Genomic DNA, 26,076 nt, shown 5'->3' on the forward strand with positions numbered 1-26,076 from the left:
GTCCTTTATTTTTTGAAAAAAAAACTCCTTTTTCAAGCTGAATTCAAAAAAGTTTTGCTTTCCAAAAAAATATGATTTCTTGCAGAAATTGCTAAAAATTATAAAAAAAGTTATTTTTTTTTTTAGTTGCTAAATAGTGAAAAAGTTTTGTTTTTTTAGTCAAAATTAAAAAAAAATTTTAAAGTCTTTCTTTTTTCCAGAATTACCAAATAAATTCCGCTTTTTACAAAACTGCCAAAAATCCTGTTTTTTTTCAAAAACTGCCATAAGTTTTCTATTTAAAAATAAAAAACATTCCTTTCAAGTTTTTTTATAAAATTTCAAAAAAATAGTCCAAATTGCTAAAAATTGATAGAAAGGTCCATTACTTTTTTTTGGCTAAAATTGTGAACAAGTTTTGCTTTTTTGATCAAAACCGCCAAAAAGAATGATATAGGTTTTCATCGAAACTACTTATTAAAAAATATCGTTTTTTTTTGTCTCAGTAGGTAACTGTCAAAAAATCTTACTTTTCGTTAAAATTGCTCAAAAGCGTGTTTAAAAACTTTCTCTGACGAAATTTTTAATCCTCCAAATTACTCACATTTCCTGTTATTGCCCCAAAAAGCAAAAAAAATCACTACTTGTGCTGTAGATGAACTGTTTTTTTTACGTGCTATTCATCAATTATTTTTGTTGGTATGTGTAATTCGTCTTTTTTATGTCGTCCATTATTTCATTTCTGTGGGTACGATTTGTCGTTGAATGTACTTATATGTACAAACGTGCGAAAACGACTTTTAAAAATTGCAGAAATTGAGGGGGTACAATCGGTTCACATGGGGCTGAGAAAATAATTTTCATTGTAATTTCAAAAAAATAGGGTTTCTAAAAACGGAAGGGAGGTCAGGGGGTTTGAAACTTTCCACGCGGAAGTCTCTCAATGGTACCCTCCTACCATGCAAATTTCAACTCGAAAGCTTTCGGGTGCCATTTCATCCCTCTTATGCGTCAATAGCCATTTTAGAAATCAGGATAAAAAAATGCCCATCTTGAGCATTTCCCGAAATTCCAAAATTAAATTTTGAGCAAACCTCGATTTTTTGAAAAAAAATCTGCTTAAAAAAAATTTACTTCTTCCCATAGATTTAATGAAATTTTTCAATTTTCATTTGTCAGATTCTTCTCGGGTCTCATCGTCTGAAAGTGTTAAACTCAATACAACAAACCTAATCCCAATTATACGACAACGTCGACAACCGCATTAATCATCTCATGTTGATATGGCATCGAAGTGAAACGATACGAGACCGTATAATCGAATGTGAGAGGAGAAACAAATCTCACCATTTTAGAGAGTACAACGTGGCAACATAGCATTAAGTATTCAGTATGCGGTGAGGCCAATGGAGAGAATGTGATTTTGGCTGAATATCAAACCCATCTTCTTTCTCTTCTTGTTAACACAAGGCAAACAATTATGTAGCATTGTCTTCTAAATGTACTCGTACATGAGTACTTGAGTAGGGAAATAGTTCACTGGAGGAAATATTTTCGAATATTTTTTTTAACCTGGTCTTGCTGCCCAAGCCGATTTTCAGTAATTGCAGAAGGTCCAAAAAACTTTTATCCATTGGAAAAAAAATAATTTCGAGGTACCAGCCCCTACATCGACGGTGGGGGATCCAGGGAGCCAGGGAGGGACGAGGAAAATACACTCGTAACAAACTACAACAACAACAACAACACGCGGCAGAAGATTCGAAGTACCTACAAAAATATATTCGAAAAAATTTCGATGTACCAGCCCCCGCCGCCCCTTCCCTCCACCGCACCCACCCATCCGTACGAGCGATGCGGGGAAGCGAGCGACCGAGGGACGAGGAAAATACGCTCCTAACAAACAACAACAACAATGACAAAATTAGATTTTTTTAAATATCGGATTATTTTGAAACAGAATTATTATCCACATATCCGCGACGACGGCGCGGCGGAGCGGAGGCAGGGACCAGCAAAATACACTCGCCGCTACAAACAACAACAACAACAACTACGATTGATAAAAAAATATTTAAAAAATTCGTTTCATTTAACCACAACCGTGATAAGGACTTGGAAAATTTCAAAGTGTGGTATAACGGTCCAAAGTGTGGTGTGTGGTGTGGTGTGGTATACCAGCCCCTATACTACTAACGTGATCTTCCAATCACAGGGCTTGAAAAATTGAAACCTCCTGAATCGAATAATTTGACAAAAAACAAACAACTCGAACGTCTCATTGTCTCTGCTACTCGTACGTTGAATCGTAATCATATTAATTACACCAATACCGCCATCCTTTCTTCCCTCGTCTCTCCTCTGTACCACCCATGAGTCTCCAATACACGTTTCACTTTCATCGACAATAATTTTCTCATCGTCTCGTCACGCGTCGCCAACTTCCCAAAAAAAGAAAAACCTTCGATAGGCGTCCAACTTCGACGTCGTCGGTGGCGTACGAATTACTCCAACTCTTCACCATTCGAAAAAAAAAATCCCTCACTCTTCTCGTCGTTGTCGCCTCATGTTTCTAAAAATATGTATACACGATTCCCTGTGTATACCATTATCCTCTTCTCACTCCCGCTGGCTTATTATTCTCTCTACTACTGCTCGTATTTTGCATCTATTCCCATTATTATAGTAATTCTTGTAAGAGGGTAAAAAGACCTTAAGCACTGAGTGATATAGTACTTATAGATTCGTGTTGTTTCCTGGAAATATCCCTTAGAGTATTTCTACTAAATACTCCTTAGAATATAACTACCCCGGCTGAAAAATCAAAAATGAATTCCAAACTGTTGAAATTTTTTCCAAAAAACATGAATACACGTCATTTTTGTCAATTCCAAAGGAGAAAAACTCGTCCAAAAATTGCAAAAACTGCCATTTTTTTCAAATGTCTTTCGTTAGTAATTTTTTTCATTATTTGTGCACCAATCAACTCGTTATAGAAATAAATCACTTTCAGTTTTTGAACCATTATCAATTTTTTTGCAATATTTTCATTCAATTGTTCTCGCATTATTTTCATCGAAAACTTGAATATTTTTCAAAATTTTAAAAGGACAGAAGATCTAGGTATGGATAATTTATACTGCAGCTATAAATTCTTAGATCAAAATTTAATTTTGAGGGTCTTGCTGATTAAATTCATCTAAAGCTTTCAGTGTTTTTGAAATTACTTCATTCTTGATGTACAATTTTATTCTGTGAATTTTTACATCGCAATATTTACAATTCAGAGACCCCCCCCCCAGTATTTCAAAAACAATCATGTACAGCTATCCTACAAATTCATTCAATCTTTTCAAGTCATGCCCCCCCCCCCCCATCCACCCAATAAAAACAATGATTACCTATATTTTATGTGAATTTTCAGGGGGGGGGAAAGGATATAAAATTATTATTTTGGTATCCTCAATAAAGGTTCTAGGTCAAGAGGAAAAACATTTTGAGGTATTCAAATCAAAAAAATAAATAAAATAAAATAAAATTGAAAAATAGGGACAAATAAAAGGTGCGAGTAAATTTTGTTAATAAATGTTTGAAAATAAAATCACTTTTTTCAGTCAATCTTATAAGGCAACGACGACGACGATTTTTCAAACTAGGACAACAACGTTCACAAAAAAATAAATGAATAAGTAACCGCAGCAATTTTCAAATTTTAAGATGAATTCAGGAAAAAATCAAAATATTAAATTGACAATGGCAAATTTTTTGAATTGAATAACATTTTTTTAGATTAAGAAACACGAATGAATTGAAAAATGAAAGGAAATAAAAATTCTGAACTTTGATTTCTCTTTTACTTTCAAATATGCGTCATATCAACCTGATTTCTCACCTCCTAATCATAACATACTATTTTTATCTACCTATATCAGTATTTCAAAATTTATTATGTATTTTCCAATGATTCATCGATTTTTAAATTTCTCATGAAAAAGAGCCATTTTTGCATCGAGTAGGGGAAAAAAATTGCTGTTCGTGCAGAGAAAAAGAATATCGAAAATTTGATCACTTATTTTAAAAATTCTTTGGAGTCAATTAGAAAGTAATTATTCATTAGATTTAATAAAATGAGTTTTCACTTCCCCCTTCCCCTCTACCCCCGTTCTACCCACCAGTCCAAGTTTCTCTATTTTAGCCTTCACTTCTTTGAAAATATTCAGAAAATAATTTCCAAAAATATGTTTGAGCAATTATTTCAAGTCAATTACACAAATTTAACCTATGCTTAAAAATCGCCGTTGTCCAGCTCATTACTTATGGGCCTTCAAAAAATGAAAATTTTGAAACTGATTTTCAACACGGAGTTTTATCAAGCTATCATATCATTTACAAGAGAAAGATCATTACAATATCATCAGACCAGTAGTTTTTTGTTTTGTTTTGTTTGGTTTTTTTTTTCTAAAACACGAATCGTTCCGATGATAATGAAACGAGAATACTGTTTCACGCTTCGCGCGCACCCATGACGATGATTTTTTTCAACGTGTGTTGCTGGCATATTAAGGCATATAATATCGTTACAACTTTTTTAATGGCTCAATTTCATTCGAAAGTCATTCAAAACGATGCAGCTATAAAATAATATCTGTCTGATGGCGACAGCTATACGCTATACAGAGACATGTACCCTGGTAATGTACATATTAAAATGTTCGATAAATACCGCGTTGTACTTGTAGGTAGTCGGCACTACGGTAGGTAATAAGTATACATAGTAAACATATCTACGGTTATTTTTAAAACGTAATTTTTTCAGAGCTGGTGAAATATGTTGTACCTCTCTGTGTATGCCTATAATATTACCTACCTATGTATTTACCGTGTAAAAAGCAAGAATTAATACTGATAAGCATTCTTATTCAGAATACAGTACATTGTAAAATAAATTGTTGAAATGGTGTACCTAATTTGTTACGAATTTGAAAAAAAATAAATAAAACGACAAATAGCGTTGAAAATGAAAGACTCGCCAAATATGTAAGAGGACCATGAATTTGACAAGAGAAACCATTCACCTGAGAGATTGTCTATATTGAAATATGCAATTCGTTTATGGTCATCATGACCTTACATAACCAAGTTACTTATTTTCTACTTGGTGGTAATTTTGGGAGGGGTGGAGAGGGAGGGGGTCCACCATAGAACTTCGGGCGAAAGTTACTCATGACTTCATGAGTATAATGTCCAGAAAATATCAAAACGTGCACACCTTCGAAAAATCGTATTCAATGTTTTCCATAAAAAGGCGACTTTGATATAATCAAAGATTCACAAACAATAATGAAAATATTTATCAATCGAAAAATCTCAAACAGTAATCGAAACTTCATTTAAGATCAAGTAAAAAACAAATATGGAAAAACACGACTTTCCAAACTGTCGATCCAAAATTAAATTCTCAACACTAAATAAAGATCAAAACGAGCATTCTTTTTTCGGGGCGGGAGGAGGGAGAGGAAATTAGAAATGGACCAAGAGCTTCTAACTGCAAAATCTTGACCCAAAAAAACACACACATGAAAAAACAACTCACCTAAAATGAAAAAAATGTCCACAAAATGCATCAAAACTGCATTCAAAATGAGTAGATAGTCGAAAAACTCACAAGATTGCGAGAAAATCCATCAGAATAGAAGTAATTTTTAGAAAATCACACGGAAAAACACTTGAAATAAAAAAATAAGCTTAGATACTTATCGAAAAATTTGTTTCCTAATGTGTGTTCAAAAATCACGAAAGAGAAAAAATCCCCTAGATAAATTGAAATTACCAAAAAGTTATTCAAAAATATTATTAAACTTGAATTAAATTTCATCACAAAGATGAAATAGGTATCAAAAAAACGATTAACTGGCATCCAAACCATAAACTAATTGAAAATTGAAAAAAGTGAGCATAATTTTTCGAAAATTGTCTAATTTGTTAGAATGATATGAAAACCGCTGAAAATGACTAAGAGTTGATATAAACATTGAAAAACTAGGTATTGAAAATTACACAAAAATTGATCAAAAAAATTGAATAAAATTGTTGGTAAAACTGATTAAAATCGAGTAAGCCACAGAGACATCACAATGCAATATTACATATGAGTACCTTAGAGTCAAACCCAGAATTCTCCAAATTTTTCAAAAATGAGATTATGATCGTTTTGGGTACAGTTAGTAGGTATATATCGATTGCCATTCTCCGTTTTTTCCTATCTGACACAATGACGCAGTCAGGGGAGGGGGTCCAAAGTACCGGGTTAGAGTCAAACTCCGAAAAAAAGTCCAAAATTTTCGAAAATGAGATTATGGTCGCTTTGGGTACAGTTAGTAGGAACGCATCAATTGCCATTCTACATTTTACCCTGTCCAAAGTACCACGTTCGAGTCAAACTTTGAAAAAAATACTTCAAAAAAATTTTTTTTTCATTCCAGTCGACTGTATGTACCTACCTTGACATACTTTCAACAGACTTGAATCTAGAATTATCCCTCATTTTATCATGTATTTTCGTGTATTTTCGACATTTTTTACAGACTTGGAGTCAAAACCAGAATTCTCCAAAATGGTATCGTGAATTACTGCTGTGGAAAGACTTGAAAAACATTTTTTTTTTTGTCAATTCGATTGCTACCCGAAGCACTATATTATATAGGCGAGATCAGAAACCTGCTACTACAGATACCCACCTTTCATCAGTTTTTTGCGTTTTTCTCAAAATAGTGAAAAGTGGAGAATTCTGGGTTTGACTCTAAGGTACTCATATCTCATCAGTGATATAGTTTGATATTTTGTTTACTATTGATGATAAATAAAACCCACTTTGAATTTTTCGAAATTGCACGTTTTGTACCTTCTCCTCAAATTGAAGGTTCATTTTGAAATTCTCTTTGGATGGTTCATTTCGAGGTTAAAGTGAACATGAATGCTAAAATCAACTTCATCGACCCTACTCGTATAAAGCCCTATTTTCATATCCATGTTGAATAAACGAAATGCCTAGCAAATTAAAATATTCGGCCGCAAATTGAAGTTGAAATTGTTCAAAAAAATGTATTTTTTTCAATTTTTTGGGCTCAAAATGAATAATTTTGAATTTTAAATGTTTCATAACACATCTACATGTGATAAGGAACATTTTTAAAAAAAAATTGAGCAAAATCGGTTCAGTAGGAGAGACTGGCGGATTGTCACCAGGTTTTTCACGTTTTCAACAACTTAAAATTCTTTTAATATATAAGGATAACTTTGAAATCAATGTAGGTAAGCCAAAATTGGTTAAAACAACTGCCTGGTTAAAATCTGTTGAAATGAGACGAAGATAGGTACCTAGCTAAAACAATTTAAAAAAGAGGCAAAATGACTTCAGATTTGAGCTGAATATCGCAAAAATCTACTAGACAGTTGAAAATTACCAAAAATGATTTAAATAATTTATCAATGTTGAATGAAATTTTATCAAAATTGCATCACGTGTCACAAATTGTTTTACTGGAACATCAATTATTAAAAATTGTGCACCATAGAGAGCTAAAAATTCGAAAAATTGCTTAGAAATCTAATTTTAAAAGAACTTGGCTCATCTAGACGATTGAGCGATAACGGAAAGATGGTAGGTATACATAACGATGGTATTCTCTACCACAATGTTTATTTTGATTACTTGATAGGTAGCTATAAAAATAGTTACATATTCACTGCTGAAATTCTCAGATTTTGGCTTCCGTCCAACGCATTATATACGAGTATTTTTTTCAAATATTTTACTTGTGCCAGACGCGATACCAAATGACACCACTGTTATCGTGGGACGATGTCGTTACCCTAAAAATACGCGGATAACAAACTATTTATATCGAATGATCGGGGAATACGCCAATGACCTGAGATACAGCATCTGTTGAAAGGCACATGCATAATTTTTCAAGTTCGGTGTATCAAAATTTAATGATTAAAAGCATGTCAGTTTCTTTTTTCAAAAAGTTGAACAGGAGTCACCAACACTTTTCTATTGAAGAAAATGGGGTTTAAATCATGGGTAAGTAGGTACATGGTACATGGTACATTTTTGATTTCCTATGTTGGGGATGGGTAAAGTACTTTCGTTTCAAAAATCCATGTCAAGGATTGGTATCTGTTAAGTTTTTTCCTTACTAAAAAATTTCAACCTTGTACGTATTCTACTGGAGTACTGATACGCAAAAAATTATCTGATGTGACTCATTCCAATTTTTAATGAATAAATACGATGCATGAAGTAATACATATGTACCTATGTATGTACAAGTAGTACCTAGGTAGATACAAATGTAGAAAAGTAGTAAGATTGTTGTCAATCTTTATCTACAGTGATTCAACCAGCACTTTTCCTTTCATTTGATCTCGAAACATCAACAGATGAATCTTTGTGAAAAAAGAAGGGTAGAGAATTGAGATTCTTTGCTTGTAAGAAGTATTTTTAAAATACTATCATGAAATACAAAAAAGTAAAAAACTATCCATATCAACAAATCAGTAATTTTGAGACTAATCTGTTTACTTTTGTAGCATAGCGATCATATCTCGATTTTGCCGTTATGAACTGGTTAAAATATTCCTTTCTGAAATAAGAGATTATTGTAATGGGGAAATACGAGTTGAAAAGCGAGCTAGAAGATCGAGAGCTTGTTACAACTTATGATTTTATAGTTGTCCTGTTCGGACGTTTATACGTATATTTGTCCTTTTTACGTACCTATTATGTGTTAGAATTAAGTATGTAGGTACATGTACAATTTTTCGAGTTATTTCGAGATTATTTTCCAGCTATGAATTTTATTAGGTATTTTGAATTTGAAAATATGAATTAAAGTAATCATGATTTGAACGATTTAATCAATTATTCGCGAATTCGAGATAAATTGGTATTATTTTCCACGAAGATCATCGGTTCAGACATGGCAGCCTAAGTCCAAGCACCGGAAGTGCTGGTAACAGCGTGCGTAAGGCATCATGCTTCGCACAGCAATTTTAGAGCAAAAATTGGTGGCCAGTAAATATTGAATGAGAAAGCAATGAAAAATTTTTTTTAAAAGTGAAAAAGGCAAGCATGAGCAGCAGGACAAATACGTGACATTTGAAAAACGTGAGTTCGAAATCTTACGGTCATGAACGGTTGCTCCTCCAGCGACTTTTTAAAAATTATTGGAGCCTTCAGTAGAATTTTGAAACTTGAAATTTCCCAAAATTTCATCAAATGGAGATGGAAAGCCGAAATTCATTCTGCAAACTAATTTCAATAGGTATACGCTACGAAGTCGATTGCTGGTGGATTTCAAGTCGTTTTGAAGCCTCCACTTTGTAGCGTATTGAAATTAGTTCGCAGAATGAATTTCGGCTTTCCATCTCCATTTGATGAAATGTTGGGAAGATTTCGTGTTTCAAAAATCTACTGGAGGCTCCAGAACTGCTCAAAACGGTTTGAAACAGTTTCCAATCGATTTGGCATGTCGAAAATAGCGTATATCCCAAATTTTAGCTTTCTTGGTCAATTTGGTGTTTGATTTTTTCCCTCATTTTTGGCCTAAATTTGATTTTTTAAAAATTCACCAAAAATCAAAAAAGGCACTTTAGCACTTGAAATTTTGACAGGTGATGAATTTTTGCATGATCTTTCGTTCTAGCTTTGTACGGTTTAAAAACTTCGTGCAAGTCCTATGTTGGAACGCAAAATCTGCGATTTCGGTTGATCTGTCAATCAAAATGGCCGCCATTTTGTAAGTAAGGCCACTTTTTTTTGAGGACAAGGGCTAGAAGTGTTCCTTAGAACTCATTCCTTTAAGAAAAAATTTGCCTCGGAAGATCGACGAGGGGCGTGCAATAGATCCTTATGCGGGCTCCCCGACGATTACTTTCACCTTCAATTATCTCTTTTCACACGTTTTCCACATTTCGAAAAAATGCGTTGCTCTGAAAAATGAGGATGCTGACTTCAATTTGGGGTGAAATTGTCTTCAAAATTGAATTCAGCGTCCTTGAAAATTCTGGTTTTGATACTCATATTGATTTTTTAAAAATTTTTTATTTCGAATCTTCTCTTCAGGACCCATTTTGGGGTTCAGGGTTAAATGGACTTCAAAAATATATTCTGTCCTTAAATTCATTAATATCTCATACTTACTCCATTCTACATTTTTTGAAAATTATCAATTTTGAACCTCTCCTTATTTGTGGCCGATTTTGAGGTGTGTTTAAAAATGAATTCTGCGTGCTCAAAAATCTAGATTTTGATACTAGTCTAATATTACATATTTTGAAAATTTCAATTGACCTTTTTTGGGGTTTAGGGTGAACTGGACTTCAAAAATGAATTTTTCCGCATTAAAACCCCAGAATTTGATACCATTTTGATATTCTTCGTATTACATTTTTTGAACATTTATCATTTTGAGCCTCCCCTTTGTGGTCCATTTTGAGATTTTGCGTCAAATTGTCTACAGAAATGAACAAATCATGCATTCATGCATTCATTCATTCATTCATTTCAAAAATCTAGATTTTGAAACTATCTCGTATTTTTAGGAAATTTTCAATTTTGAACCGCCCCTTTCTTGTCCATTTTGGAAACAAGGGTCAAAAGTTTTCAAAATTAAATTCTGTGCCCTTAAAAAAGCAGATGATACCCATATTGTATTTTTCGAAAATTTACAATTTTGAACCTCCCTTTTTGAAGCTCATTTTGGGTTTTGGGGTCCATAATAGTCTTCAGAAGTGGAATGAGCATCCTTAAGAACACCCCGAATCAAACTTTCAACTATTCATATGCACAATGCACAACCTCAGATTGGACGCCCCTTCCAACTGTAATATTGTGTACCTACTCGTAGAAGGCGTTAATAGAATTGCATAACCAGTTTGCCGTAAATACGTGAGTTTAACTCATTCTCCATTAAGAATTGAAAATAAAGTCTGGAATTATTCTGATTTCGTTAAATTTTTTATAGTAGGTTCAAAATCAATAATGACTGAAATTCCAGAAATTTGAAACCGAACTTTCCCAGTAGAAGCAAAGCTCTCAACTTATTATGATAGATTCAAAAGTTCAAAATTTGTTTACTTATTTTTATCTAATTTTTTAATTTTTTTTTAGCAAGCATTCTTGAAGTGGAATCTCAATACTTCTAGAGAGGCACGAGGACCCTTCCCACCCACCATTTTTATCAAATTTTCAAGAGCTGAGATCAAATCTTGGTTTAGTTTTTTAATTTAACTGGTACATTAATTGCTCCTCTTCCATTCTGATAGTGTCCTAATTGTGGTCAAAAAAGGCACAAAAAATGATTCAGATTTCCAAAGACACTGAACTGACCAAGAGCCACTGAGTTCAAATATCCGATAGTTTTTTTAGATTAGAGCTCTCAGTGCCCACTCCAGCTACTCCAATTTTGGAAAATGAGAACCTGTGGTGTTCAGATCCCTTTTTTTGGAAGAGGGGGAATTATGGTTCTCTGTTTCGTGCTAAATTACCAACAATTATATTCTTTTCAATTTCAAGACTGCATTTTCATTTTCCAAAATGACTGAGTGGTTTTGATTTTTTTAATTTTTTTATTTAGGTACTTATTTTTACTTTTTTGAATTCACGAAATTTATTCGTTGATAAATGATTTATTAAACAAACAAAGCTTCAAATCAAACCCTTACCTAGATGTCCACCACCTCACATAAAATGTACATAACTGATGGCTAAACTGGCTTAACGTTTCAGACAAATTGAAAATAGAAAAAAAAATACAAAATGATATCACGTAATTGAAATAGGTACCTAGCCAATTACATCAATATTTTAAATTTTTTCAAAAAAACAAAAAACAACTAAACTACAAATTTTCTTTATACGAAGACAAAAACGCTTTCAACGAGTTCAATATCAACGCATTGGGTACTTTGTAATCGTGACACTTGATGTAATCTCTGAACGAATCGTCATCGGGGTTGTATTTTTCGAAATCAGCGAGTAATTTTTCTTTATTAAAATCGTTATTCTGCTCGCTGTAACTCAAGTAGCCATTTTCAAACAGAATAGTGAAGAAAATATTCGGACAGAAGGTCTCAGGATCTCCTTTACCGCGAATAATATCGGCCAACTTTTGCCAATGTTCGAGTTTAATGAGTCTGGTGATATTAAAGGAGAATTTCCTCTTCTCGATTACTTCCGTAAGTTTATCCCGAATGACTTTATTTTTCAAGAACATCGATAGTGGGCTCAAGTCTCCATGTTCGATCCACTTTGTTTCAGATTTATCGATCGGTTGATTGGTCAGATACTTGACTACGTACGATGGTCTGTGCACATGCATCCAATTATGAGGATAGTAATATCCGCCGTAATGGTACGAAAGCTCGTGAACTTGTAACTCGTCGAGTTTGAATTTCTTCACCAGTGCGTCCATTTCTTTGGGCTCGAAACTGTGGAAATGGGCGAACGGAAACGAGTCCATGAATCGACGAAAACGCGTGTGTTCGTTCATATTGTGAGGAAAAGGTACCGAGTTAGTTCCAGCCATCCAAATGTACTCGATATGTTTATCAACTTCGGGCTCGAGTAATTTACCAAATATACCGGTCATCAGGTTGTGAACTTCGTTTAAATCCAGATTATTATTTTTATCTTTGACTACGTCGATCCAAGGCGTGTCGTAATCGTCGATCAGAATAAATACCGTCAAATTGAAGTAATCGAATAAGGTGTCTACTAATGTGGCAACACTTTGTTTCAAATCATCGGCGCTCAGGTCTTTATTTTCGAAGACTTTTTTCATGAAATCCAGTTGGGATTTTTCGTTTTTAATTCCAGCAGTCGTCGCGAACTTCTTGGAGTAAATTTTATAAAGCCATTCGTATTCTTGGTAAGCTTTTTTAATCCTTTGGCTCAGGTTTGAGATTAATTCGGCCATCGTTGATCCTACGACGTTTTTCAGTTCGATGTGTATGACTGGGTAATAGGCCAAGTGGTGTTTGAGGGTATCGTTGTAGAAAGCTTTGACGGTGAGTTTGTTAACGAATAGGTCGTATTGTGAGGTTTGGTTCCAAGGTATTGTGTCGCCATTTTGGTCGACTTCGATTTGAGCGAATCGTTTGATCATGTCGATATTTATGCTTTTACTGAATCCGTGAGGGTTTGTGTTCACTTGGCATTTGTGACAGGCTAGATATTGGAATATTTTATGAATTAGGACTGACGTGTCGACGAAGTAGGGTTGTTTGGTTAAAGATAGGAAATCCGCATCGGCGTGTATTTCTCCGAGGGTGAGATGGTTGGTTGTTATGCCTACTACGAAGCATAACAGTATTGAGAATTTTCTCATTTTGGAGCTTCGATCACTCCTGAAAAAAGGCACAAGTTTTGAACCGTTTTGATACAGATTATAATAAATAAGGTGTGAATAAAAACGTAAGCTTTCTGAAAAATTGTATTAAAAGAGAGATACTTACGAAGATGAGAATATTTGAGACCTGCGAACGCGAAAACAACTCGTCTAGAAAAAATATTTCGATCACAGATCGCATATTTCTTGAACGTTCAATGAAAATTACTCGGTTAATCAGGATCTGATAACGGCGGAAAGTTGCTACTTATCAATTTTATGTAGGTAATTTATGATCAAGTTTTAATTGCATATTTCTAACACGTGAAGGGAGCATATTAAGATGAATAGGTAATTTGGTAGGTCAGGTACGTATCAAAAAGAAAATGTATGTATTGATATAGTAATCAATAATCATGCATATTTCATCAGCAGAAATATTTGTCAAGATGGGTATTTTATTTTTTTCCCTCAAAATTTTATTAATCTGGCAACACTGGTTTTTATTTTGAATTAAGTTAGTTTCTTATGCCTACATCTCATTGACTTACTCACACTGTTTCAAGTGTTTGAAAAAAATTTCAAGAGCTCCATTCCTTAACCTGCCTAGGTAAAATCAGTCGTGACTTTTTGGTGTGAGAAGTGGCCCTTTTTGAGCGATTTTGCAAACCTGGTGACTTGTGGTGAACCTTGGTGACTGATTCACCAGAAGTCACCAGAATTCACCAGAACGTTGAAAAGTCATATTTCATACCCTGGTGACTTCTTGGTGAAAGAAGTGGCCTTATTTGAGCAACTTTGTAAACCTGGTGACTTCTGGTGAATCTTGGTGACTGATTCACCAGAAGTCACCAGGATTCACCAGAACATTGAAAAGTCATATGTCATACCCTGGTGACTTTTTGCTGACAAATCCACCAAGCAGTGTCCATATTTGAGCGATTTTGTAAACCTGGTGACTTCTGGTGAATCTTGGTGACTAATTCACCAGAAGTCACCAGGATTCACCAGAACATTGAAAAGTCATATTTCATACCCTGGTGACTTTTTGGTGAAAGAAGTGGCCTTATTTGAGCAACTTTGTAAACCTTCTGACTTCTGGTGAATCTTGGTGACAGATTGTCCAGAAGTCACCAGAAAGCATTTCAGAAGGGCCTCAATTTTGATTTTGTGGTCTGATTAAATGATTTATCGTAAATTGAAAATTGTCATATTTTTATTCAGATTGATTTCATTATCCATTTTGAAGACGATTTGTGCCTTTTTCTGCACTCATTGCTTGATTTGCCTGTCTGTTTTCGCAGGGGCATTTTTTCATCAATCTTAAAGTATAGGTATAAAAAAAATCATCAATTAGCGCACAGCTTACTTTTGCACTTATCTGATGAATGAATTTAAATTAAAATTCAACATGTGAAATAAAAATTACATTAAGCAAACAGCATGGCTTGATTTTACAGCCAGATACAGCATACTTAATTAAAAATATATCGTTAAAAATTCTCCTAAAAATTTACGTAGGTAGTTACACATGCGGCTTGCTTCGGACACTTTTTTCTTCAAGATCTTCGATCGATAGCTATCTAAATTTAAATGCATATTTTGTAGCCGTATTTTCACGATAAAATACCTAGGTGAGTACTTGGATTTCATTCATCATCTATCTCAATTTTTCTTTTATTGTATTTTCCAATCAAATTTACTTTCTAGATATTTGAAAAAATGATATTATTTTGGACACTGGTGCAACTAGCTTGCCTAAATATCGCCCTAGGATCACGACACGCTCCAGGTGACTTCGAAGCTGTATCAAAAGATCGCTATTATATCGACAAGACGGTATTGATCGTTCGATTTTTCCACTTTGTCGAAGAACGTAAATGTCAAATAATCACATGTCCTGCTGGATTCATCAAAAGTACCAATCTCGATATGATCAAACGATTCGTGCAAATCGACGTTGACGAAAAAGGTGTTGCGAAAGCGAAAAACGATACTCGTAATTTCCGGCTATTCAACGATCCGAAATTCTTGGTAAGGAAATATAACCTCATTTATGAAACGCATTTGGCCGAATATCCGGTTGTTCATTTAGAACTTAGTGATATTGTTGGACCCTCCGTTCCTGAGATTTTAATCAAATTGAGCACAAAAATTCGTAAAGCTTACCAAGAGTATCATTGGCTTTATAAACTATACAGTGAGAAATACCCTGCCGGATATGACCCAGCAGGAAATGCCAAGGAAAGGGCTCAGTTGAATTTTATGCAAAATATTTTCCAACCAAATGAACTGAAAGCAGCAGATATCAAACAAAGTGTTTATCAGTTGGTCGAAATCCTGTACACTTATTTCAATAAAGAGGTGATCGTTTTGATCGACGACTTCGATGCCCCCTTGATCGACACAGCTACCAATAAAGAACATCATCTCGCTTTGAACATGGTGAAAAACATCGTCGACGAAGTAATTGGTAATTTATTCAAAGCCGATATGGATAAATACATAAAATACATGTTGGTCTTGGGCACAAACTTGGTACCATTGACCGAAGAAAACAATAACATCGTTTTCCGACCCTTCCTCGGTAATCATCCGTTCGCTTACCATTTCGCTTTCACCAAAGAGGAGCTTTCGGCTAAACTTCAAGCTCTCGATTACCCACCTCTCACATTCCGAGAAGTTAACGCCCAAAGAGGAGGTTATCAGTTGAAAGAACTTAGGCAGATTATGTGCAGACCAGACTCGATCCAGAGATTTTTCAAAAATCAGACCAATGATATTCCACCAAATTCGTGGATTGATAGCGGATCCCTGAACGCCTTATCGATGTTTTTGAATAATACCGAAATAAGGACTAAAGTTGGAGAGCTATTGAATCTTGGTAATGTCACTTTCAAAGTAATCAGACCCCTTGAAGTGGCCCATTATCAAAAATTATCCGAAATCATTCGCGGTCTAGCCGATGTTGACAGTTTCGATGTCGATGCATTTTTCACCATTCTGCTAGAAAATGGATATTTGGCCTACATTGAGAATACTAAATTATTTTACGGATACTTTGCCCAGAAAGAGAAAATTTTGAGATTCAAAATACCCAATGAAGAAGTGCAACAGGTGTTTAAAGTTTATTATTCATTGTATAAAGAATAAATTACATTCGAAATGTGAATGAGTGCCTAGTGTAATTAGGCGAGTTACGAATCCGTGAAAATCTTTATGATTTGAATCCGATAGTGTGGGCTTAAGTTGGTATTTAAATTAAGTGATATCATTTTTATAAAGGTACTTTTTTATCTTGTAAAATTTAAGATAGTTTAGCCGAATCATTAAACGTCGAGTCGGTGGCAACACTGGGATTGAGAAATATACGTAATTGAAAAGTGAAATTGAAATTTTTTTTGAATCAAGAAAAGACCCGAGAAATTTTTTCAAATATCTGGTGACTGCTTGATGACACGATTCATCAGAAGTCACTAAGTGAGTTTCCAACTTCTTTTAGGTGAATTTATGTTGAAAAAATCACGAGAATGTCCTCAGAGCCTTTAAAATTTTTTTTAGTATGCGGTGAATCCCTGGTGACTTCTGGTGACAGATTCACCTGAAGTCTCAGAGTGAATTTTCAACTTTTTTTTATGTGAATGTTTGGTGATGAAAAATCACCAGAATGTCCTAACGACCCTAGAAATTGTTTTCGAATATCTGGTGACAGATTCACCAGATGAAATTCCCACAAAATTTCACCAAAATAGAGTTGGAAAGCGGAAATTTATTCTGCAAACTATTTTCAATGCGCTATGAAGTACTGCAGGTGAATTTAAAGTCGTTTTGTAGCCTCCGGCGACTTTTTGATAATTCCTGGAGCCTCCAGGAGATTTTTAAAATTTTAAATTTCCTAAAAATTTCATCAAATGGCGATCTAGCTGATAGCTGAAATTCACTCTACACTCCAATTTTAACATCCTCTGAGGCTCTGAAGACGATTTCAGGTGCGTTCAAATCATTTTGGAGCCTCCAGCGACTTTTTGAAAATTACAAGAGCCTCCAGTAGGTTTTTGAAACTTGAAATTCCCGCAACATTTTACCAAATGGAGTTGGCAAGCTGAAATTTACTTCGCAAACTATAATTTCAATACGATATGAAGTCGACTAGGTACCTACATGGTGGTTTCAAGCAACGGAGGAGTGGGAAAACGCACTTTCATGATATTATCAGTAATGAAAAAGAATAAACAGAAATTTTACATTGTCACAAAATTTTATTTGATGAACCCTTTTTATTTAAGTATGAAGCGTTACATGATAGTTTCTCATTTTACACACTTCCTTGAATCCACACGAACGGGATACACGTAATGAAGCAATATTATCATCCGTAATATAACAACAAGGTAAGATATCCTTTTCAGCCAGTTTCTTCACAATATATTTCAGCAACAGTTTAGCATAACCTCTATTATGAGCATTTTCCACTGTTTGTAACGCTCCTAAGAAACCAGAATGGTATCTAAGACATCTACTCAACAGTTTACCCGATGTTTTGCAGAATATTCCGTATGCTGCTTCGTCGTTATAACGTATGCTATTTCTCAAGGCATCGTCGTTCATCTCATTTTTCCCAATCCATACTTCATAAATTTCATCCACATGTTGTTCGGTTAGGGGTGCCAATTTTACGTCGTCGGGGCATCTAACAATATAGATGAGCAATGAACATCATTGTAGGAATTAAATAGTACCTATACTATAATTCTATAGGTTATTTAATGCATTACTATGCCCGAGTAGGTAGGTACCTACCTATATTTGAAGGAGTTCAGAATGCGCAAGAATATCGAGTAGGTACCTCAAAGAATGTTTCTTTTTCATTAAAAATATAGGCTGGGGACGTGAAATAGATGCATATGGTTGGTTGAATGTTATCACTTGTCTAATAACCAATCGCGTGCTATCATTATTAATATCAAGTATTTTTCACTGTGACCAACCGAAACATTTAGCAGAAATCTTTTTCGGAGGTACTCGATATTTCTGCGTACCCTGTAGGAGAACGGTAGGTAAACTAAACCTATCGAGGACGAATATTTGCCTAACAACATACCTACCTATTTAATTTTTTCCACAAACGTACATAGGTACTCACATTATATCGAGCTTTAAAGCTTCTTCTTTAGGTATCGAAAATATGTTGAATGATATACAGTTCATTTCTCGGCAATAATCTGATATCAGCTTCTCAACAATGGGTGTGTGTTTTTCAATAACACCTTCGAAAACGGACACATTTTTCCAATGCAGTGGAACGTCATTTAAGGATGTTTCCAGATCATTTTCGTAATTATCAAATGCGTAGAAAGTAACCAACACACCGGGACAACCCTATACACGAAGAAATGAACGAAGAATTTCGAATTAGGTGGAGAGCACACATGTATTTCCTCCACCTGAGTTTTGTTTTGTTTGAAAAAAGAAGAACCTATACTCATCACGATGAGTGGAAAACTAAAAGTGTAGTTGAATTGGGCATTTGATGGAGGCTTACTTACAGATTTCATGATTCCAATAAACACTCCAGTTTCCATACTGCGTTCGGTATACAACAAGTTTATTTGTAATTGGTCGTTTTTTTGCTTCCATTTGTTACAGGTTTCTATGAAGTTTATCGCCTGAAATATTTACAGTTCATAAGTTCGACTTTGCAAATTGATCAGAACTAACCATACATCGTGAATCCAAATTGAATCTGTGGTTGAATGGGCATTTTTTTCAAGAAGTCGTAGCCTATAGGTATCTCAAATTTAGAAAAAAATTTAAAAATTATACACTTTGTGATTCTCATTGTCAGCAGAAAATCATTAGAAAATTCCTCGTTAACCAATAAGTAACACTTGAATTACCCGTTTTCGCTCTAATGTGTGTTCCCGAGATGAAACATCCAAGGTAGAAAAATTAAATCAATATTTTAGCAAAAGATTCATCGAACTCTATTCATCTAGATAAGTGCATAATTGCGTATAGGTAGGTACCAACGAGTAATGAAAAATATCAACTTACAAACAATGAATAAGGTAGTTCTTTTTTTAAGACATGGAGAAAATTAGAGATTTCGTCGACGGGTATATCAATCAGCATTTTGACTTCGGTACCTGAATATTTCCTAAAACAAGAAAAAATCGAATTTAAAATTGAAAATTTATGCGAGTGAATCGAAATAATTTCAATTAAGAGTAACACAAATTAATTTGAAGTCATATATCATGAACAGTTGATTGGTAGGTACTCGTAAGTACCTATTTTATGTTCCATCAGACCGTAACTGCATATTTAAAACCCCATTAAAATACGTATACTCGATAATTACTCCGCAATGGGCCATTTGAAAATCAAAGAGGAGGAGTGGTAGCCAATTTTTCTCAAAACTATCAAAGAATGATTCAATTGAAGGTAGGTAGGTACAGGGTGGACAGAAATATCGGGTACCCCTAAAAAAGTTTTCTGCTAAATACTTCGGTTGGTCACAGTGAATGATAATAATGGTAGCACATGATTGGTTGTTAAACTGGAGAGATAACATTTCACCAATCATATGCATCTATTTCACGTTGCCAACCTATATTTTCAATGAAAAACTTTCTTAGGGGTACCCGATATTTCTGTCCACCCTGTATGTAGGTAGGTAGGTAGGTAGGTAGGTAGGTAGGTAGGTAGGTAGGTACATCAAAAATTGTACAATACGTAGAATTTTTGAGATTTTGACCCTGAAAAATCCCGTTGTGACGTGGGTGTTTCTTTTGAAAGTTTTAAATTTTTCGATCCCTTCTTGCTTCTACAAATGTAATTTGTATTCAGCTATGGTACCTACCAACCTACACCAGAAAAAGTTGTTTTTTGTTCTTCTTTTTCCGAACACCTTATTTTGGCTTATCACCTTCCACAATTTAAAAAAATGTAAAAAATTCGAGGTAGGTACCAAACAAAAATTTGGAATTGGAACTTGAAAACTTCCTAGTTCCAATACCTTCCTCAGTTCGGTCCGTCCTTACTTGGTAAAATCAACTAGTATAATATAGGTACTAATGCACCTGACCAAGCACAGGCTTTATTGTATGTACTTGATAATTTTCATCAACTTACTCAATATTGAATTTAAAATCACGGAACCAAATCAGCAAATTCAATTCTTGCCTGGAAAGATGATAATTATTTGTACCTAAGTACTTAGAATTCTTACCATAACACCGATTGCACTGACACGACAGTACTTATTGCGTTAACGGTTCATCAAAGAACCGAAAAATTATTAACTTACGATACTCACACACCCCAGACCGAAGTGTGATTGAAACGTAATGTAGGTAAGTATATATTTATGTGTAGAAAACTAATCTCAAAATCTTTCAACAACTAATAACTAAGGAATAACAATCCACGAAAATTATAAAACAAACAATTATGATAAGTATTAATTCGTAATCGCTGTGTGAGGCATGCGGGGCAGGGAGCATATACAGTACGGCTAAATGATATTCGTGTAAATCCCATTCAAAAAATTAGAAGAACTTTGATATGGTGCACTTATGTCTTCACCGCTAAGGTGGTTATTCTATTAATGACTCCTTACATCATGCTATTTATATCATGACGTAAAGATGCATGGTAACGTGGGAAATTATACAGGGTGTTAAATAAAGCGTGGGCAATAATTTCACAATAGATGCAACTCGTGTAGACGAGCAAAAAACGTTATTATGATAAGTTGCCTATCTTGTAAAATGAAGGCGCTACGTGCTCCGCAAAACTCGAAATTTACCAATTTTGAAAAATTCATCAAAAATAAGAAAACGTTTGAATCATTAAAGTGATGCCCCTAACCCATAGTACTCGGGACAAACAAAAAAAGTTATTATGACCAATTGCCTATCTTCAAAATTGAAGGGGCAAACTTGATTCAAAATTTCCAAATTTCGAGTGCCCCAAATTTGAATTTTGAAATTGTGCTGGCCCCTTCAATTTTGAAGATAGGCAATTGGTCATAATAACTTGTTTTGTTCGTCCACTCGAGTACTATGGGTTAAGGGCATCCTTTGAATGATTCAAACATTTTCTTACTGTCTGTGTATTGAAGAAATTACCTCATTTTTGAACCAAAATTCACCAATTTTGAAAAATTCATCAAAAATAAGAAGATGTTTGAATCATTCAAATGATGCGCCTTACCCATAGTACTCGAGTGGACGAACAAAAAAAGTTATTATGACCAATTGCCTATCTTCAAAATTGAAGGGGCCAGCACAATTTCAAAATTCAAATTTGGGGCACTCGAAATTTGGAAATTTTGAATCAAGTTTGCCCCTTCAATTTTGAAGATAGGCAATTGGTCATAATAACTTTTTTTGTTTGTCCCGAGTACTATGGGTTAGGGGCATCACTTTAATGATTCAAACGTTTTCTTATTTTTGATGAATTTTTCAAAATTGGTAAATTTCGAGTTTTGCGGAGCACGTAGCGCCTTCATTTTACAAGATAGGCAACTTATCATAATAACGTTTTTTGCTCGTCTACACGAGTTGCATCTATTGTGAAATTATTGCCCACGCTTTATTTAACACCCTGTATAAGGTGTGTTAGTGGACGTTCTTGAAGGTTACTGGAATCGCGGGTACGCGCCAAACACCTCGAGAAGGCAAGATCACTTGATTCCAGCTATTCGCGGTGGCAGGAGTCTCGTCAAGATGATGAAGTGAAGGTTAGGAGTAATTTGCTTAATTGTATTTCTATATGTGCGAAAAGGGTTCGCCCTAAGTAGCATTGCTCTCGTTTTTCCCCAATTACGCTTTGGGTTTAATGTTCATTTGCGCAGTACATTCGCTTGTGACCTACCCAAGGGATGGTCAGTCGTTCGGTATCTTTTGCGGCTAGCTTCCGATGAAATCCAAACACCCAAAAAAGTCCAGTCAAATTAGCTCATATGAGAACTCAACTTGGAATAAATTGGGGGAAATTTTTTTTGCGCCAAAATGCTCAGAATGGTATCCTAATTGACATATTGAAACCCACCCGAAATCCGGGTGGAGCTATGTAAGGTGGCATTATGGCCTCACTATCCTCTCAGTGCATCTTGTAATGATTCTTAAGTTGGTGAAGATCCTATAGGACTTGGTTAATTCCATCCTTTAGTTCTTGACAACTTAGGGATCGTTTGATTTATTAAGGTAAGATGTAGGTAGGTACTTGCGAATTCGAAGTATAATCGAATCCCAGCAGGGGGTCCTAGCTAATATTAGTAATATTATTATATGGGCGGGGACTTTGCATTTACGTCATCGTAATATCATTGGTTATCATATTTCCCCCATCTTTTGGTAAAAGTAGCGCGAGCCTATCAGCTTTCGAGATCGATTCCAGAACTTTTAGGTGCTTTAGGTATAACTTTAGCTAGATTCAATCTCGAAATCACTTCTTGTTCGTCCGTCATGATAGACACGTGAGTATAATACTTTTCAGTATTTTGGCAAACTATGAATCGGAGGACTTGAGCATTTAGTCTGTTTTTTCCGAGAGGTGCGGCATCTTCACCCACTTTACCTTAATATCCACAATTACAGTAAGTATACCTATTCACACATTATCGACTTATTACGTTATTTATTGTTTTTTGACCTTGTCAAATGTCAACAGATATGTACCAGGTACCTAATGACTAATCGAAATGCTTCACATAGGGATTATACGAATAGATATTAGGTAGGTACTTATAATAATTGTTTGTTTTATAATTTTCATGCTACGTTACTCCTTAACCTTATTATACTTAATGGTTGTTGGAAGATTTTGATATTACAACTTACCTATACATTCGCGTTTCAAATACACTTTTGTAAGGGGTGTGCATTCTAATAATTTTTCGGTTCTTTGATGAACACTTAATGCACTACTGTCATGTTGATGTAAGATGCAGTCTACAGGGTGCCCAGAAATATCGAGTACCCCTAAAAAAGTTTTCTATCAAAATACTTCGGTTGGTTACAGTGAATGATAGCACATGATTGGTTGTTGGACTGGAGAGATAACATTCCACCAATCGCATCTATTTCACGTTGCCAACCTACATTTTTAATGAAAAATTTTCTTAGGGGTAGGTACCTACTCGATATTTCTGGGCACCCTGTATACTACATATTAAATGGGATTTTAAGTACCTAGGTACTTACCTAAACATAAATTCTTACAGGCAAAAAGTGAATTCGTGGATTCGGTTCCAAGATTTTAAATTCAATATTAAGTAGGTACCTAGATGAAAACTATTATAATATTTATTTATTTATTTTATTTATTTCATTTAATGAGCCATATACAGCAACTTATCGGCTAGAGGCTCGTATTTACGAGTGAAAAGCTTAAAATTAGGTTATACAGGAAATAAGCCAGTGCAAACTGTGTACATTTTTTGGTAAGCTTTACAGTTCACACTGAAAAAATGATATTAAGTACCTAGGTATTTTTACTTACGTGTTTCTTATTTAACATTTTTGGAAATTTTTACTTCATGGTGGGAAAAAATACTTAGTACATAAAAAGGTTTGAATTGATCCGTATTACTCGTATCTGATTATAAAATTAGTTCGATTAATTCTCATAATTTTTTTTATTTTCATTTCATTTTTTTCTTGTTTTAGGAAATACTTACTTATGGAAGTCAAAATGCTGATTGATATACCCGTTGACTATATTTCTCATTTTCTCCATGTCTTAAAAAAAGAACTACAAGTAGGTAGCTTATTCATTACTCATTAGATTCACCAGAAGTTACCATAGTGAGTTTCCCATTTTTTTAAAAGGTGAATTTATGTTGAAAAAATCACGAGTTGTCCTATGAGCATTTGAAAATTTTTTCGAGTGTCTCGTGACTCTTTTGTGAATCCTGGTGGCTTCTGGTGACAGATTCATCACAAGTCACTAAGTGGTGAGTTTCCAACTTTTTTTTAGGTGAATTTATGTTGAAAAAATACGAGAATGTCCTCAGAGCCTTTAAAATTTTTTTTTTAGTGTACGGTGACTCCTCGGTGAATCCTGGTGACTTCATGGTGACAGATTCACCAGAAGTCACCAAGTGGGTTTATTGTCTCTTAAGAGCCTCTGAAAATTTTTTTCGAATGTCTAGTGACTTCTTGGCGACAGATTCGCCAGAAGTCACCGAGTGGTTTTTTGAGAACTTCCTCAGAGCTTTTGAAAATATTTTTCGAATGTCAGGTGACGATTTTTTCAATTTAAAGAAAAAATAAAGATAAAAGTACTTCCCAGCTAATTTAAGGTACCTTACCGAGCACGAATTTGATGTCAAGTTTTAGTGCTTCTCGCTCCTTCGAGCTGAAAACCCGTTTTAAGAATAAAACCACCCAACACACATCCCAAATAATGAACACTCAAAGACAAATAATTCGTATAACTTTATTAAACCACATATCTCTGGATTTATTACAATGAAATATTAACATTTGAACAAAAAAAAAAAAAGTAAAGAAAAGAGAAAAAAAGTATTACCGAATCTACACACGTAAAAAATTACATTCACGATATTATCTAAAATAATAACTGACTCGCGTATACGAAAAAAAAAATACCAATTGACAAAAAAACCCTACAATTTACATTACAACCGAGTCCGCTTAATACTGGTAATTTAATTCGAAGGCGTATCGCCATTATTGCCAGTACGCTGCGAAATTACATAAATTTTAATGGCATCTGTCTTTCTCTTGGTACTACAAAAGGTAATTCATACGTATTAAAAGTTTCTCTTCGTTTTGCGGACGGAATGACCACAATTTTTCTGTTTCAAAAATATCACAATGTATTGAAGAAAAAAAAATTACGATTTGTGCAAAAAGCAAAGCGTCCGCGAAATTAGATAACCGACTTTCGATTGACTATGTTAATTTAGAGAGAGAAAAAAAATAGAACACAATTTTTCCGACAAAATAAATACACGACTAAAATAGTACTCGTAATACCCACCTTGCATCCAACCTTTTTGTCAATCCAGGACAGAATAAAACTACAAAAAAAAAATGCATATACGTAGTACGCAACGCCTTCATACTCACACGAGGATCATTCGACAAAAAAAATTACAACAATGGTACTAAATAGCATAATGTAAATTGACACAACGCGACGTATCAACGCACAAACATACACATATTAAATCATAACTTAAAAACGAGATCTTAGCTCTTGAAAGATACAATTACGAAAAATAAAACACGCACACACACACGAACGACAAAAAAAAACAAGATAAAAATACACCAGGATGCCTTATGGCGAAAAGTATCAACGGTTCCAAATTTAACGAGCTTCGAATAAAACTGATACTTTGGACCGAAATCTTCTCGTTTTTTCCATTTGTAGGTATTCTTATGATGATTGGAAATTATTCGTCGATTATTCCAATAATAAATTTAAATTACCGCGACGGCGACGTCTATGCAAATCCTTGAATTGAATACTTGGTATGGTGTAAATGGATTCGTCTGAAATAATTCACAAATCACGATTTAAACAAAGTGGAAAGGAGAACAAGAGAAAATGTTTTGATCAACTCAGGTTCTGAAAATTCTGAGATAATCGAGAAGAGACGATTCAAAAAAAAATCCAATATGTACTGGTTTCAAGTTGTTGAAAATTATTTTTCGATTTTTGG

The 26,076-nt window shown here is 34.4% G+C and overlaps 4 protein-coding genes across 7 annotated transcripts in view; 1 reads left to right on the forward strand and 3 right to left on the reverse strand.

Moving 5' to 3' along the window:
* Positions 1 to 11,653: 11,653 nt before the first annotated feature.
* Positions 11,654 to 13,658, reverse strand: LOC135842783 (uncharacterized). The gene is made up of 2 exons (XM_065360413.1): positions 13,501 to 13,658; positions 11,654 to 13,392 (listed from the first exon to the last, which is right to left on the reverse strand). The coding sequence occupies exon 2, from the start codon at positions 13,371 to 13,373 to the stop codon at positions 11,886 to 11,888; it is 1,488 nt and encodes a 495-aa protein (XP_065216485.1). The 5' UTR covers positions 13,374 to 13,392; positions 13,501 to 13,658; the 3' UTR covers positions 11,654 to 11,885.
* Positions 13,659 to 14,852: 1,194 nt separating this feature from the next.
* On the forward strand, positions 14,853 to 16,762 carry LOC135842784 (uncharacterized). The gene is made up of 2 exons (XM_065360415.1): positions 14,853 to 15,007; positions 15,084 to 16,762. The coding sequence occupies exon 2, from the start codon at positions 15,096 to 15,098 to the stop codon at positions 16,524 to 16,526; it is 1,431 nt and encodes a 476-aa protein (XP_065216487.1). The 5' UTR covers positions 14,853 to 15,007; positions 15,084 to 15,095; the 3' UTR covers positions 16,527 to 16,762.
* An 850-nt stretch (positions 16,763 to 17,612) lies between these two features.
* LOC135844386 (uncharacterized) lies at positions 17,613 to 20,727 on the reverse strand. Of its 2 annotated transcripts, none has more exons than XM_065362555.1 (5): positions 20,508 to 20,727; positions 19,428 to 19,530; positions 18,920 to 19,039; positions 18,517 to 18,752; positions 17,613 to 18,063 (listed from the first exon to the last, which is right to left on the reverse strand). In XM_065362555.1, the coding sequence occupies exons 2-5, from the start codon at positions 19,503 to 19,505 to the stop codon at positions 17,655 to 17,657; spliced, it is 843 nt and encodes a 280-aa protein (XP_065218627.1). In that variant the 5' UTR covers positions 19,506 to 19,530; positions 20,508 to 20,727; the 3' UTR covers positions 17,613 to 17,654. The 2 variants fall into 2 exon arrangements, with proteins under 2 accessions (XP_065218627.1, XP_065218628.1); XM_065362556.1 differs by having other exon boundaries at positions 20,605 to 20,723.
* Positions 20,728 to 24,801: 4,074 nt separating this feature from the next.
* LOC135844582 (cyclin-dependent kinase 17-like) overlaps positions 24,802 to 26,076 on the reverse strand; it is a 33,912-nt gene continuing 32,637 nt past the window's right edge. For all 3 annotated transcript variants that reach the window (XM_065362815.1, XM_065362816.1, XM_065362817.1), the window contains one exon: positions 24,802 to 25,906. In XM_065362815.1, the coding sequence (XP_065218887.1) occupies positions 25,818 to 25,906 (89 nt within the window). In that variant the 3' untranslated portion in view covers positions 24,802 to 25,817. The remainder of the gene's footprint in view (positions 25,907 to 26,076) is intronic.

This window comes from Planococcus citri, chromosome 4 (assembly GCF_950023065.1).
Source record: "Planococcus citri chromosome 4, ihPlaCitr1.1, whole genome shotgun sequence".
Lineage (NCBI taxonomy): Eukaryota > Metazoa > Arthropoda > Insecta > Hemiptera > Pseudococcidae > Planococcus > Planococcus citri.

Excerpts from the sequence above, each read along its gene's own strand:
- LOC135842784 (XM_065360415.1), top strand. The coding sequence starts at position 15,096 with ATGATATTATTTTGGACACTGGTGCAACTAGCTTGCCTAAATATCGCC.
- LOC135844386 (XM_065362555.1), bottom strand. The coding sequence starts at position 19,505 with ATGCTGATTGATATACCCGTCGACGAAATCTCTAATTTTCTCCATGTC. Across the intron at positions 19,040-19,427 it reads AACTACCTTATTCATTGTTT|GCGATAAACTTCATAGAAAC; the intron begins GTAAGTTGATAT and ends TAAATATTTCAG. Across the intron at positions 18,753-18,919 it reads TTATTGGAATCATGAAATCT|GGTTGTCCCGGTGTGTTGGT; the intron begins GTAAGTAAGCCT and ends CTTCGTGTATAG.
- LOC135842783 (XM_065360413.1), bottom strand. The coding sequence starts at position 13,373 with ATGAGAAAATTCTCAATACTGTTATGCTTCGTAGTAGGCATAACAACC.